We start from the raw sequence: 16,163 nt of genomic DNA, 5'->3' as shown, positions 1-16,163 counted from the left end.
ATTTCAACATTCTCAGCACCGGTCTACAAAACACTAAATTTCGCATGGCACGTGGTAAGAAAGTTGGTAACATGTTGGAAACACTTATATACAGGAAGTACCAGCGGTGTATCCACCATGTTTCATCCCATGTTACTTCCGTCTCGTCATTCGGTTCCATGTTACGTACAGTGTTTTGTTACCCACAACAACACGTTGCACATAGATTACACAAGTAGTTTCACATAGTATCACGTTCAATCATGTTTCACATAGTTTAATCAAGATTCCACGTAGTTTATCACGAACAAAGCAACACAAATTTAGTTCGATCCTGAGAGATTATGATTATTAAATGTTTTAGATTGCGGATGATATGTGTGATTTGTGTAAGAAGCCTCGAAACGAACCAAGAATCAAGTTCAAAACTACATGAAAAATTGAGATAACATATAATGATAGGCTCATAAAACATAGGATTGTCCCGGGTAGAGGAACGTTGACTAACCAAAGTGAATCGAACCCCTTTCAAATTGAGGCAACGAGTCCTGACTTACTTAGACAAATACGTCATCGATGTTAGGCCTACGATATTTGTCCTTTCGATCATTTCACGTTCCTAATTGATTGGGAATTTCGAGACTTTGGCGAGGCAGAAAAATCAAAGAGTGAGACTAGTTATCAAGGTATGAGTTTCACCTCTAACTTGACAACTTTGTACCCAAATTGTTGTCGGCACTTATCAAAAGATAAGACCTACTAGAATATTTTATGGAAATTTCCCATCAAGGTTCGGATGTCACTCCTGACTTGAGGGTAAATCTCGTTCAAAATACAAACACTGATCAACAGTGTTTTCAAAGTATCCAAGTGTATATTGTGTCAGCCTTAGGAAGGTATGTAAATTTAACAGGACATGTGTTGCTAGGAAGCAAGTACGGTAGAATGCATAAGTCTTAAACAACAGATAAGAGTCAAGATTCCTAGAACTATAGACTAGGCAAAGCATTCCTACTTTTCCTAATTCCCTATAGTTATGGCTCTGATACCAATCTGCTATACCCCAACCGATGGCGGAAACATCGGGGTGTGGCACTAAGCGATTCAGATTGTTCAGAAGTTTCCACAACACTAAAAGTGTCAATATAGATTAATCAAGATTCATATTAAATTGTCTAAAACATCAACCACGCATCAAAAGTATCAAGTACATAACATTAAACATTGTTCAATTTCTCAAATTAACTAGGTGAGTTTCTAATCGTCATCCTAGCTTGTTTCTTGGATTCAACATCCTATCAGCCTGCAACATGTATTAAAATAATGTCAATACAATAATGTACTGGCGAATATGCAAGTTTGAGTATATAGTATCATAATAGTTTAAAACACTCATATCTGTCATGTAAACATATAAAAGTTTCAGCCATGCTAGTTTACGTAGTCCAAGTGATAGCCCAAGAATCCCAATGCGTTTAAAAGCTCTTCCCTGAGAATAATGGGAAGATAAATGACTCCTCATAACAATACCCCCGAGAATAATAGGGAGGTGCATTACTCCTATAACGCTACTATTGTTAAGGCGGAACTACACACAAGGATTAAACGTTCGCATAGCGTAAAGTATCAAGAATCCAAAAAGTATCAAGTTTCACGTTCACAGAGGATAGAGTATGTTTCCAAACAAGTTTCAAGTATCAAGTTTATTGAATACATGTTGCATCCACAAGGTGTTTAAAACAAAAAGGGATCGAGTATACTCACAGTGGGTGCTAAGTACAACACCTACTGATTGGATCGAAGGGAGCGCTGAGATTAGCCTGATTATTGTTTAACAGATAAGCGTCGGAGAGAATAGAAGAATCGTGCAAAGTGTCGGACAGGTTTCCTGATCGGATGGCCATCCGGACGGATGGTCATCCGGTCGGATGACCTGATGGATTGGACGGATCACCATCTGATCGGATGGTCATCCAGACGGATGACCATTCGATCGAATGGTCATTCGATCAGTAGGTGTGTTTCCAAAATGTTCAAACTTTTGAAGTTTTCGTTGTAGTATAAATCCAAGTCGTTCGATCGGATGGTCATCTGATCGGATGACCGTTCGATCGGATGACTTTTCGAGTGAAATTTTCATAGTTCAAAATTTGATTCAAATAGTTTAAGTTTAAGTGTTGAAGGCTATGGGAACCAGGTCGTACGGTCGGATAACCGTTCCATCGGACGACCCTCCGATCAGATGATCATTCGACTGTGTGATCATTCTTCCTTTGCAACCTTCATAAAAGATTATTCTAAGTTTAAGTTTAGCGGAGACGACAGTGTACGTATCAAGACAACGCAAAACTCACCATGGCTCAGTCTGTCTGATCGGATGGGAATCACCCCGTTCGATCGAACAGCGGTTCTTGACAAGGTTTTCATGTCTGACCTGTAGCTTGGTCATCTCTCCGGTGGAAATCCGTTATTGAGCCGACTCTAGACTACGGAACAAGTCCTTGGCCTGTTTTGGTTCCAGACACCACCGATCTGAGTAAAGTGTTTAAGAAAATTTGAAGAAAAACATGTAATCTTAGATTTAGTAAAGATTCGTGGTAAAACACATAGAAATATCTTAGATCTGGACTAAATCTTGATGAAAATGACATCACACAGCCGATTGTATAACCTGCCATGATGACGTCACCCTCAAGAGTCCAAATCTTAGTGATTTCACGGTGAAAAGTGTGATTTTGATGAAGAATCATGTGAGGAAATGTGTGTAGATGAAAGTTGTACAAGAATCAAGTGGAAAACTTATAAGAATCGCCTGAAAATGAGAGGAAAGTGCCTTAGAACGAGGGAGTGCGTGCTGGTCGGAGGAGCATGTCACATCAAGTGATGTGACAGGCTATTTATAGGGTAGAGAGGATAAGGCGGTGCAAGTGAGCTGGATCGGATGGCTGTTCGGTCGAATGGCCCTCTGATCGGATGGTCATCCGATCGGATGTCCATTCCGACAGCCAAGACCCGTTTACAAGATTTTCTGACTTTGGTTCGTTTTGCGAGTTAGATTAAGAGTTGCGTTGCGTATTATTGTGTAATATCATTACTTGATTAGACCATAGATCTAACACAAAAGTTTCCAAGTTTCCAGTTTACACAAGCTAGTCAATAAGTGTCAAGTTTCAAGTTTCAAAGCCTTAGAGTTTCTCGTTTCAATAAGTATCAAGAGTCTCGTTCAATAGTTTCGAGAGTCAAGAATCAAGTATCAAGAGTCAAGTCTCAAGTATCTAGTATCAAGTATCAAGTATCAAGTCTCTAGTTTCAAGAATCAAGTATCAAGCATCGAGAGTCAAGTTTCAAAGTTTCAAGAGTCTAGATTCAAAGTTTCATAAGATTCAAGTATCATAAGAGTCAAGTATCACAAGATTCAAGTATTAAGTTTCACAATAGTCTAATATAGTCAAGTCTTACAGAGTGCGGGGACTAATGTTGCCAAAAAGGTAAAAGTTTAGGGATGCAGGCGTTACAGTATCCACCATGTTTTAACCATGTTACGTCTGTTCAGTTATTCGGTGTCATGTTACGTTCCATGTCTTACCATGCACAGTAGTGCACTCTATGATTCTTATGCGCCTACCATTATAATCCCGTGTGCACCCGCAATTATATTGATCATCGCATGATCTACATAGTTTGTACTAGTTGTGTATGAATCAGGGTATACATTAATTTTAAAAGTAAAAATATGTACGAAATAAGAAAGCATAATTACGTTTTAGTATGTAAGAGACCAACATAAGTGAACCCCTTAGGTTACGCTTACGTATAGGTACGAATGTATGAATTTGAGTATTAATACAAGTACGTGTATGAGTATAAGTATAATTATAAGTATAAGTATAAGTATAAGATATATGAGTATGAGTGTGAATATAAGTATAAGTATAGGTATAAGATATATGAGTATGAGTGTGAATATAAGTATAAGTATGAGTATAAGATATATGAGTATGAGTGTGAATATAAGTATAAGTATAGGTATAAGATATATGAGTATGAGTGTGAGTTTGCATATAATTATGAGCAGAAGTATAAGCATGTATGGTGATGATTGCGTATATAGTATAAATTGGAAGACAACGAATTTAGGCATACAAAACGATCAAGGAGTTTTGATTACGTAAAACGAATTGTATGTGTGTGATCATCGTGAAATATCAGATAGAATGTGTACGGTAATATGCACGCATAGTTGTTTGAATAAAACGTGTGTTGATTGAATCAAAATAGTTTGAGTTTGGATTGAAAGGTAGAATCAAGTTTGTGAATGTAAAAAGAACACAAAGTATCAAGTGGTTATGCGAGATGAGTTTTGTAAAAAGAAGGGAAATGCTACTCTTGTTTCAAAAGAATTTTCGTAAGTCAAAGGTTGTCGGTTCCAATGAAGTTACTTGCCCACTTGTTTTGAAATTGAGATTATGTATTGAGCGGTGTATGAAAATGGTTTTTCGAAAAACGACAAGTTAGCTTTATCAAAGTATTTCGTATCCCACTATGAATAGTTGTATTTTAGAAATGTTTGCGAAAGCTTTGGTCCTTGAAAAAGATTTTAGCATACTTGAACTTGGTAGCTTTGGGAGGTGTTTTAACAAAACGATTTATTGATTTTTGGAAATAAGTTTTAGCAAAATGATCTTGTAACATCTACAAGGTACTATAAGTATGTGAGAAAAGTTGGTCGGTTTTTTATCGGGAATAAATGTCTTTAGTAAAATGTTGTAATGTGAGCGTGTCTAGTGATGAATTCGAGTATGATGTTCGTGGGCAAGAGATTCATTAGACCGATTAAGTTGATAGTAGCATTTCTTTAGGTTTTGAAAATCGGGTAGTAAAAAGTTTAAGGTATGATTAGGGATTTCATGTATGAGATTTATGTAAAATAGGTTGTAAGGTAAGATATACGTTTTGATAAAACAATGAATTTTGAAATTTGCATAATTAGGGATTTTGACAAAAGATGAACGATTTAGGTATTAAACTTGATCGTATGGTTTGCATAACAAGTTTCTTAAAAATGAAAGTTTGCTAACGATCACCGAGGTAAGGGAATCACCCCTAACCCGTTGGTGAGGTCATTTTAAGAAGGATGAAGCAGAGCTAATCGTCAAGGTAAGGAATTCACTCCTATCTTGATGATATGTCTCCATTTTGAGATTTCAAGAAATGTAAATCTAGTTGCTAACATTTTTTTGAAATCATGCATGTAAATAACGTATAAGTGTATGAAAAGATTTAGTATGATGTGTGTGTAACGATCTTGATGAAAATTTGAATTTGAAAAGAGAAGGTTGCATCGTGTTAGGCATATAATTGGTAATAGTAAAATAAAGGTATGATTAAAACTTGGATCGTCCCAAAATTGATCCTTTTGACTAAACCGAAGTGGTCGAAAGTTCTCTTGGATGTGGGAAGCATGCTTTGGCCTAATAGGTGAAATACTCTCGCCGAAATTTCGGTTAACGGTATTTAACCTTCCGGTTACTACATGTTCCAAATCATTCGAAAATTTGAGGCTTGGCGGGATTTTTGAAAAATCAAGGAGTGGGACTAGTTGACAAGGTGCGGCTTTCACCCGTAACTTGACAACATCGTACCCTAAGTGTGGTTAGTACTTGATGTGGGGTAAAATACACATATTTGTCCCGTGTAAATTGTATAATTATTGTACAAGGTTTATTTGTTTTTATCTAGTTTTAGTGTTCTATTATATTATTTTGTGTTTTGGCAGGTTCTGGTGTAATTGGAGCGAAAAGAATAATAAATAAATAACCAGCCAGTTGAGCAGAGTAGACCGCCAGAGACCGAAGTGAAATTACCGCTATTTTTCTATGATTGGGTCGAGCCCACTTATCTCTATATATTAAAAGGGTGCGACCATATATTCGTATATTAGTGTTAGCCACTTTCCTTGAGAGAGGGGACTAATTATCAAACGAAAAAGAACTGGCACATAATATATGTGGGGAATTGGGGTGATGAGGCCACTGCCATATTATCTTTATTAGGAGAAAGATGGGGCCAAGCCCACCGAAAGCATACGGCAGCAACAACATTATATTTGGATGGCAATACATTGGGGAGCCATATTAAACTATCATGGGCCGAATCATTCTGCGGGCCACCAAAATATACCAATCCAGCAGCATTTACATGAAATTGGAATATTGGGCCTTTAGACATATGGAGGACACGTCAGAAGAAAAAAAAAGGGAGCCGCGCATAATAGGGTTTTGCACATATATAATTAAATCGATCAGAGGAGGGCTGCATCGAATTCGAAAAAGAAGATCAGACGAACGAAGATAAGCAGGAGCGAATTGTTTTACAAGAAATCAAGCTTTGGAATCATTGGGGTCAAGGGGGAAGCATAGAGATCAAGAAATTTTACGGGTTCTACCTTACGATTTCTTTTATTTTCTAGTTTCTTGTTTTTACTTCGATGAATTCTTGTTTGAGATTTTGTTTGATTGTTTTTAAGACTATGATTCTTGGCTAAACGTTCTTTTAACTACCTAGGTTATGACAATAGCTTAATAAAGTTTGGATTTTTATTCGGTTTTTGTCGTGGTTGTGGATCTTTCTTGTACTGTAAAAGCTATGGGAATTTAACTTGGTGCATATGCGTGCTTGTGATTGTTTGATTATTGTTTATTGCTTCGTTCGATTCTTGGTGACGGTCTTTATCACGGAATAGGGTCGGGCTAGGGTTTTAGGTTTTGATGAGTGTCTATATCACATAATAAATCTCTAATCCTTTAGGGTGAAAATCTAGTAAGTAACCTTAGAAACAATATTCGGTAACCTAATAAAATCAAGTGTGCTGCTAAACATCGTCGCTGTGAGGCTCGAGGGTATTAATAGGTCTCGGTTTGGTTATAAGTCCTTAACATTCCATTTTCTATTAAACCAAGATTAAAACCCATTGTCGCTTTAGACGTTCGCGCTGAAAGGTAGAGCGTCTTACATAAGCACTTTCAAGAAACTAGAGGACGGAAAAGAAATCTAGAAAACCGGTGAGCGTAACAGCCTAGGTAGTGCCATAAGAATCGCCTCGAGAGTGTTTGAGGGGCTTAGTGGTGTCTTAATAGGTTTAGCATTTAAAGATCCCGGTTCCACACCACAAAATTATCGAATAGAAATCCATTCTGAGTTTAGCTTGCGTCTAGCCTAGGTAGTCTTCATCATCTCTGGTCAAAGTCTTCGTTCGAGTTCGTGTCTAGTCTTTTAGCATTATTTTAATATTTTATTTAGGATATTTAGAACCCCCCCCCCCCAATCAATAAACAAACAGTTAAGTTCGTGTCAGTCTAAGTTTAGATAGAGTCGTTAGCGTAATTCAGTAGAGTCTCTTGGGTTCGATACTCGGACTTCCTTAGGCTATACTACATTGATCGGTACACTTGCCGGTAGTGTGGTTTAGGGTTTAGAGAGTCTTAGTTTTATAAATTTAAAACTTAGAGAGTCTAGAATTAGGGTAATTTTAGTTGTTTTTAATTAACCCATTTTCAGCACATCAAGTTTTTGGCGCCGTTGCCGGGGACTCTTGGCGATTGCGTTGATTACTTTGTTTGGACTTAATTGACACATCCGTGCTATTTGTTCGTGTGTTTGAGTCGTAGGAGTCTAATTGTCCGTGTCTTTTATTTTTCTTGAGTCTTGTAAATATGTGTGAAATTTGTGGAGGACCTCATTTTACTGTTAAATGCCCCCCAATATGAGGGGTCCTCTACGCCATATTATGCTAACCCTTTTGTGCAGCCGCAGCCATATTTTTCACAGGGGTATTCTCTGCAAGGTTATGATCATCGGCCATATTACAATGATCTGTATCAGCAGCCGCAACGTAACCTGGTTCAGACGAGTGATAGAGGTTTTGAGGGTAGTATGAGTAGGATAGAAGAGATGTTCTCTCAGACAATGACACAAATGGCGCAGTTCATAGCGCAAAATCAAGCTACCCTGGAAAGCATGGCTGAATATACGGAGAGAAATAAAAAGAGAGTAGAGGAGTTAGTTCGAGAGCGAGAAGACCTTGAGGAAGTAGAAGAAGAGGTAGAAAAGGAGAAAGTGCAGCCAGAGAAGCCGACGACTGGTTATACATATGATGCGGAAGGTAACTACCTCGGTTACATGCTTTCTACTGGGGAATTAATCCTAGCATTTCCAGAACTGGGGAAAGAGCTGCCATATGAGGAGTGGTCAGATGAAGAGATCACTTCAGTTACGGAGACGAAAATGGACGTTGAAGTCCCACCTCCGGTTCCACAGGTTCCGATTATTAATTACTGGAGTGACTCTGATGATGAAATAGACGAAGAAGAATGGGTGGCGTATCAAAGGTCGTTAGTGAAGAAAAAAGTAATTGAAGAAGAAGTGGAATTGGGGGATTCCACTGGTTGGATGTTTGATGAAGTGGAAAAAGAAAAAGTGATAGAGGAGGGAGTAGAGTTAGGAGACTCAATAGGGTTAATGTTTGGTGCAGAGGAAGAAATTGAAGAGGTAGAAATTAAGTCGTCTGGGGAGGATGAGTTTTTAGAGTTAGAATTAGATGGTTTACCGGTATATGAAGAGGTAGGAGTGTTGGATCCTGATGGGGATATAGCATACTTTGATGCTCTACTTGAAGGTGAATCGACAGAGGTGATCGAACCTACCTCTTACGAAGAGACTAAGTGTGGGGATCATCCTGCAAGAGTGGTGGAAGAAGAAGAACACCACAGCTGGCCCCTGGTGTTAGTGATAGATGAAACTTCAAAATCAATAAAACCGCAGGGGAGGGCAAAGAAACGAAAAAGAAAGAGAAAGGATCTAAACCGGAAGAGGATCGAAGGTTGGGTCGAGTTGGAAAAGAAGAAGACATTACAGTTCACGCATGATCGGTCTTCTCATTACATGCCATGCATTCGGTTAATGCCAGGTAAGTTTAAGTTTTGGTGGTCTGACTCGTTTCAATTTTTTAAAATATTGTATAATTCCACCAATATATTTTTGAAAAGTTTTGAGGTTCGGGTGGAATTAAACGGGTTGGACAGGGTCCAGGTCAAAGAGAAACCTCCTGATTAAATTCAAGTGTGGGGAGGTTTTGTAGAGTTTGTAATTTTATATATTTGGTATATTTTCGGGAGTTTGTATAGTGAGTTTAAGTTAGTAGTATTGAGTCAGTCGTTCGGGTCGAGTCGGTATTGCTTTGGTGTTTGCTTATTTTTGTTTATGCAGGTTTGAATATGTACCACCCGTACTCAATCTCCATTCGGGTGATTTTGGAGCTGCTTATCAGATATCAGGCATTTATCGAGTATACCAGTTAGAGTCAAGCCGATCGCGAATGAAATGCTATACGATTGAGCTGGATTGGACGAGAGATTTGGGGCTTATGCGTCATATTACCAGCTAAGTCCTTTCCAATTTGCCCTTGGTCTTTTATTTCTTATTTATTTTTAGTTTTTTTGAATCGGTTTCCATCCTACATTGAGGGCAATGTAAAGTTTAAGTGTGGGGATGGGGACTAGTGTTCAGTGTGTCTAGTTAGTAGTGTCTTGAGTCATAAAAAAAATTCAAAAAAAAATTAAAAAAAATTTCAAAAAAAAAAATGAAAAAATCAGAAAATGTTCTTTGAAATAAGAAGTTTGCAACTTAAAAAACGGAAAATGATAGAAAAGTCGAGGTTTTTGTTCGGGTTCAAATAATAATAATATGAGATAATTTAATCGTGCTTGTGTCTAGTTTGGGATATGCGGGTAGGCCTGGTTCGGTTTTGGGTTCCTTTGATCTTAAATATACCTAATTGTCGGTCTACTAGTGGGTTCTCATCTAGGAAAAGTGGGGAAATTGAAACTGCCAAAAATAACATAAGGGGCACCGTTATAAGTTAAAACCGTTAGAGTTTGTGATCATAAAAAAAAAAAAAGAGATAGAATAAAAAGTGAGCTAGAAACTAAATGAAAGTAGCCACTTCTATGTAGTCTGGGTTGGGGATAGTGACTCTACAGCCGGATTACCGCTAGGGTGTGTGAAATCGACCGTGCAAAGCAATAAAAGAAAAAAAAATAATAAAAAGTACTGAAACTAAGTAGTCTGTGGTTGGGGATAGCGACTCTACAGCCGGATTGCCTCTTGTTTTGGGAAAGCACCGTCTAGACTCACGGAAAAAAAAAGAAAAAGAAAAAAAAATCTGATTGTAAACTCTCCTGGTTTTAATATAAGACGGTTGGGAATTGGTCCAGTAATCGTTCCTTTAGTCCTATAAGTTTGAGGTGGGATTAGATGGGCCTGTGATTTCTAATGTGAGACCCTAGGTAGATTGACCATACTTGAACTTAAATTGCATGATAAGGGTCTGGAACCGGGTTGGGTTTAAGAGGATCAAAATACTTGCAATCGCGGCTAACATAAGTTTCGATTTTAATAAGTAAATTAAGCTTTTGTCCCGAATGATTATTCCGACTATGATTCCGTTTTGCATAATTCTTTTTCGGGGACGAAAAAAGGTTTAGTGTGGGGATATTTGATGTGGGGTAAAATACACATATTTGTCCCGTGTAAATTGTATAATTATTGTACAAGGTTTATTTGTTTTTATCTAGTTTTAGTGTTCTATTATATTATTTATTATATTATTTTGTGTTTTGGCAGGTTCTGGTGTAATTGGAGCGAAAAAGAATAATAAATAAATAACCAGCCAGTTGAGTAGAGTAGACCGCCAGAGACCGAAGTGAAATTGCCGCTATTTTTCTATGATTGGGTCGAGCCCACTTATCTCTATATATTAAAAGGGTGCGACCATATATTCATATATTAGTGTTAGCCACTTTTCTTGAGAGAGGGGACTAATTATCAAACGAAAAAGAACTGGCACATAATATATGTGGGGAATTGGGGTGATGAGGCCACTGCCATATTATTATATATATACAAATGATGAAAGGCCTTAAGAACAGTTCAAGTTATCAAGTTTATCATGACTGCCATCTGCCCGTCATCTTCCCACCTCTGCAAAACTTGTCATCCACCCTACCACAACACTTCATCCTTCCACTTTCTACCTTCTCATCCACCCTCCCATACCACCTAATGCTTCGAATTGCTACCACCGCGTCACCTAATGCATCTGTCCCTCACCAGCACTCTTCTACGAGATAACGCACGCCGGCGATACAACCACCACCAAATTCAAGGCTTTCGTCAGGCAATTAGGGCTCCACCAGGTACGATTTGCGCATTTTAGGTTATTCTTTTCAACTTTCATTGTTGGTTGCAAAGGTAGTTGGGAAATTGTTTAACAAATCGACTGTTTGTTTTTAAACTTTCGCGTCTCAGAAGGGCATCAAGCAACCGCGCTAAACACTACTCCACTCTCAAACTTGCCGCCCTCGGCACAACCACAACCAAGTCGAAGGCTTTCATTAGGCGATTACGTCTCCAGCATGTATGCTTTGACGATTTAGGTTACTATTTTCAACTTCGACTGTTCATTAGGAAGAAAGTTTGGGGAATTTTTTAATGAATGAGTAATTTTTTTCAACTTTGAAGTCACATAGGGTAATGTAATCTTGAAGAAGACGCTGAAGATTGATCGATCTTAAATGTAGTCGCCTGTTTTTGCAGCTTTTTTTAAAGCAAAGCGGACCTTCTTTTGGGTTGCGGCTGTTTCACTTTTTCTAAGTAGACCCCTTTTCGGACTACTGTGATCGACTTATTTTGTCAAGCAAACTACCCTTAGAGTGTATTAGATACAAAACAGCACCCAAATTCAGCAATGATAAACACTAAACATAACTAAAAGTCATCATCAAATGTCAACGGATGATAAAAGTGGTTTGCATATTAGTGACAGTTGCACTCAGTAACATGAGTGTGCTGCTGGTCCTCATAACAACTATAAAGAGACCATTCAAATCAGGGATTCATATTGTCAAATTAGTTTCCTTGAACAACCAGGTGCGTTTAAAGACTATTTTTAATGGCTATATGACCCGTTTATTCAAACCTCTTTACTTAGAAAAGAAATTTACTTTACTTTTCTTTATTGCCAGGAGATTGAATATTTTTTTATGTTGAAATGTAGAAGAGATATATTTTGTATGTTGTGCGATAATCAACATCCCACCACAACGCGCGAGAAGGCGTCAACTTGTGTAACGCAGTTACTAAGGTTTGTATGTGTTTGTTTGTTTACTGTTATATTTTTTATAATAAAGAAAATGTGACCCACTTTCCTACCAATATCTAATCAATGTAACAGCATCCACAAACCTTTTAAAAAAATCCAGCAAGCACCATCATTTAAAGTAGCAACTCATGCTACTTCATTAAACAAACCTTAGTGAGTTCAACTTAAATGATATAAAACTCTTACTACTACTTTGTTAAAACAAGATATTGAAAGGTACATAATCCGACAGAAGAATGTGAGGGATCTGTCACGGTAATATTATATCTGGCTGGTCACCAAAATAAAAAAGAACATGTTTCTTATTATGATTAATCGTATAGCCTCAGCGCTTACAGATCAACACACTGGCAGCCACCCGAGTGTAATGAACTCCGTTGCCATATGAAGCCAACTTTGGTTGAATCAACAGATGCAACCAAAAAGCTTATTGTCAAAGTGGGAAGCCAACTTTTCAATAGATTATGGTAATTTTTCCTTCACTTCTTAACTTTGGAAGGTTGAGTTTTGGTACTTCGGCTGAATTGGTGTTTACTATTACTAATGCATCAATCCTTACGCAGGGTACTCCTTTTTGGCCACATTCGTACTTACTTTACACGTGAATAATGTGGTAATTTTCACTTATCATGCTCATTTTTTTTGTTAATTAGTGATTGCGTCTATAAGTTGTGATGGGTAATGTCATTTGTTTTAGATATAAGTTGTGATGGGTAATGTCATTTGTTTTGAATAAATCAACTCAGTATGTTCGTCCAAAGAAACACAAAGTGAAATTCATGAACGGCACTCAGGTTGCGTTTCGCCTCAGTTCGATAGGATCACACCAGAATTCCTACCACACTGCCATGGTACTTCAGTCTCTTATATTGTTCAAGCAACATAAAAAGAACATGAGCTACTTACCTCTGCTTCTATTGAAACCCATAAAGGTGCGTGAATTAGGCCCCGCATTCTTTTTTTGTTTTGTGCTCCCAATAAAGTTGCTGTAACTTTAAACGTGGCATGTATTTTATTTTTTTTTCCTTTATTTTTTGAGTTTGAAACTATCTGATGCTTGTAGAAACTTAACCGTGAAACAAGATTGTGATAACCTTTTGTGAAGACAAGGCGATGTTGGTTTGGAGATAACATTCAGTCCAAAGACATACTTGCAGTCACTTCAACATCCATCTCCGAATACAAAGGTATGCCTAAATGAACGCAATTTGTGAAACCATTTACCTTACTAGCGAATCTGCTTTCTCACATAACTAGATTGAAGCTAACCAACATATAACCTTATTTTTGATTGTCAGGAATGCTACACCTAGAAATGACACCGGCAACTACAGTGGCAATCAATCAAAGCATGGAAAGCACACTGTAATTTTGGTTGTCATTGTATAATAAAAAAAATCACAATCAGTTGCTTACGTCTGTACGCCGTGTTTTTATGCCGCCGGCCCGCCGCAACGCGCGGCGGGTCAAAGTTCTAGTTATCTTATTAGGAGAAAGATGGGGCCAAGCCCACCGAAAGCATACGGCAGCAACAACATTATATTTGGATGGCAATACATTGGGGAGCCATATTAAACTATCATGGGCCGAATCATTCTGCGGGCCACCAAAATATACCAATCCAGCAGCATTTACATGAAATTGGAATATTGGGCCTTTAGACATATGGAGGACACGTCAGAAGAAAAAAAAAGGGAGCTGCGCATAATAGGGTTTTGCACATATATAATTAAATCGATCAGAGGAGGGCTGCATCGAATTCGAAAAAGAAGATTAGATGAACGAAGATAAGCAGGAGCGAATTGTTTTACAAGAAATCAAGCTTTGGAATCATTAGGGTCAAGGGGGAAGCATAGAGATCAAGAAATTTTACGGGTTCTACCTTACGATTTCTTTTATTTTCTAGTTTCTTGTTTTTACTTCGATGAATTCTTGTTTGAGATTTTGTTTGATTGTTTTTAAGACTATGATTCTTGGCTAAACGTTCTTTTAACTACCTAGATTATGACAATAGCTTAATAAAGTTTGGATTTTTATTCGGTTTTTGTCGTGGTTGTGGATCTTTCTTGTACTGTAAAAGCTATGGGAATTTAACTTGGTGCATATGCGTGCTTGTGATTGTTTGATTATTGTTTATTGCTTCGTTCGATTCTTGGTGACGGTCTTTATCACGGAATAGGGTCGGGCTAGGGTTTTAGGTTTTGGTGAGTGTCTATATCACATAATAAATCTCTAATCCTTTAGGGTGAAAATCTAGTAAGTAACCTTAGAAACAATATTCGGTAACCTAATAAAATCAAGTGTGCTGCTAAACATCGTCGCTGTGAGGCTCGAGGGTATTAATAGGTCTCGGTTTGGTTATAAGTCCTTAACATTCCATTGTCTATTAAACCAAGATTAAAACCCATTGTCGCTTTAGACGTTCGCGCTGAAAGGTAGAGCGTCTTACATAAGCACTTTCAAGAAACTAGAGGACGGAAAAGAAATCTAGAAAACCGGTGAGCGTAACAGCCTAGGTAGTGCCATAAGAATCGCCTCGAGAGTGTTTGAGGGGCTTAGTGGTGTCTTAATAGGTTTAGCATTTAAAGATCCCGGTTCCACACCACAAAATTATCGAATAGAAATCCATTCTGAGTTTAGCTTGCGTCTAGCCTAGGTAGTCTTCATCATCTCTGGTCAAAGTCTTCGTTCGAGTTCGTGTCTAGTCTTTTGGCATTATTTTAATATTTTATTTAGGATATTTAGAACCCCCCCCCCAATCAATAAACAAACAGTTAAGTTCGTGTCAGTCTAAGTTTAGATAGAGTCGTTAGCGTAATTCAGTAGAGTCTCTTGGGTTCGATACTCGGACTTCCTTAGGCTATACTACATTGATCGGTACACTTGCCGGTAGTGTGGTTTAGGGTTTAGAGAGTCTTAGTTTTATAAATTTAAAACTTAGAGAGTCTAGAATTAGGGTAATTTTAGTTGTTTTTAATTAACCCATTTTCAGCACATCAAGTTTTTGGCGCCGTTGCCGGGGACTCTTGGCGATTGCGTTGATTACTTTGTTTGGACTTAATTGACACATCCGTGCTATTTGTTCGTGTGTTTGAGTCGTAGGAGTCTAATTGTCCGTGTCTTTTATTTTTCTTGAGTCTTGTAAATATGTGTGAAATTTGTGGAGGACCTCATTTTACTGTTAAATGCCCCCCAATATGAGGGGTCCTCTACGCCATATTATGCTAACCCTTTTGTGCAGCCGCAGCCATATTTTTCACAGGGGTATTCTCTGCAAGGTTATGATCATCGGCCATATTACAATGATCTGTATCAGCAGCCGCAACGTAACCTGGTTCAGACGAGTGATAGAGGTTTTGAGGATAGTATGAGTAGGATAGAAGAGATGTTCTCTCAGACAATGACACAAATGGCGCAGTTCATAGCGCAAAATCAAGCTACCCTGGAAAGCATGGCTGAATATACGGAGAGAAATAAAAAGAGAGTAGAGGAGTTAGTTCGAGAGCGAGAAGACCTTGAGGAAGTAGAAGAAGAGGTAGAAAAGGAGAAAGTGCAGCCAGAGAAGCCGACGACTGGTTATACATATGATGCGGAAGGTAACTACCTCGGTTACATGCTTTCTACTGGGGAATTAATCCTAGCATTTCCAGAACTGGGGAAAGAGCTGCCATATGAGGAGTGGTCAGATGAAGAGATCACTTCAGTTACGGAGACGAAAATGGACGTTGAAGTCCCACCTCCGGTTCCACAGGTTCCGATTATTAATTACTGGAGTGACTCTGATGATGAAATAGAGGAAGAAGAATGGGTGGCGTATCAAAGGTCGTTAGTGAAGAAAAAAGTAATTGAAGAAGAAGTGGAATTGGGGGATTCCACTGGTTGGAAGTTTGATGAAGTGGAAAAAGAAAAAGTGATAGAGGAGGGAGTAGAGTTAGGAGACTCAATAGGGTTAATGTTTGGTGCAGAG

At 38.1% G+C, this 16,163-nt stretch overlaps 1 protein-coding gene across 33 annotated transcripts; it reads left to right on the top strand.

Annotated features, from left to right (window-relative positions):
- Positions 1-10,839: 10,839 nt before the first annotated feature.
- On the top strand, positions 10,840-14,239 carry LOC110940370. 33 transcript variants are annotated; one of them, XR_004893909.1, is made up of 9 exons: positions 10,843-11,231; positions 11,344-11,452; positions 11,632-11,964; positions 12,060-12,178; positions 12,520-12,663; positions 12,760-12,809; positions 12,943-13,128; positions 13,260-13,383; positions 13,495-14,239. XR_004893909.1 is itself a non-coding variant. In XM_035990543.1 (7 exons), exons 1-5 carry the CDS (start codon positions 11,129-11,131, stop codon positions 12,803-12,805), a joined length of 489 nt encoding a protein of 162 aa, XP_035846436.1. In that variant the 5' UTR covers positions 10,848-11,128; the 3' UTR covers positions 12,806-12,809; positions 13,260-13,383; positions 13,495-14,239. The 33 variants fall into 33 exon arrangements, 2 of the variants coding, with proteins under 2 accessions (XP_035846436.1, XP_035846435.1); XR_004893919.1 differs by having other exon boundaries at positions 10,841-11,231; positions 11,344-11,964; positions 12,551-12,663; XR_002593090.2 differs by having other exon boundaries at positions 10,842-11,231; positions 11,344-11,964; positions 12,092-12,178; positions 12,535-12,663.
- Positions 14,240-16,163: the final 1,924 nt, after the last annotated feature.

The sequence above is a fragment of the Helianthus annuus genome, chromosome 5 (assembly GCF_002127325.2).
Source record: "Helianthus annuus cultivar XRQ/B chromosome 5, HanXRQr2.0-SUNRISE, whole genome shotgun sequence".
NCBI lineage: Eukaryota > Viridiplantae > Streptophyta > Magnoliopsida > Asterales > Asteraceae > Helianthus > Helianthus annuus.
Note: the sequence above shows the minus strand (reverse complement) of the source record. Positions and strands in the feature narration are given on the sequence as shown.

What these genes read in the sequence shown, in the direction of transcription:
- LOC110940370 (XM_035990543.1), top strand. Translation starts at nt 11,129, where the DNA reads ATGCATCTGTCCCTCACCAGCACTCTTCTACGAGATAACGCACGCCGG. An exon ending in GGCAATTAGGGCTCCACCAG is followed by an intron (nt 11,232 to 11,343) that starts GTACGATTTGCG and finishes TTCGCGTCTCAG; the next exon opens with AAGGGCATCAAGCAACCGCG. An exon ending in GGCGATTACGTCTCCAGCAT is followed by an intron (nt 11,453 to 12,091) that starts GTATGCTTTGAC and finishes GTTGAAATGTAG; the next exon opens with AAGAGATATATTTTGTATGT.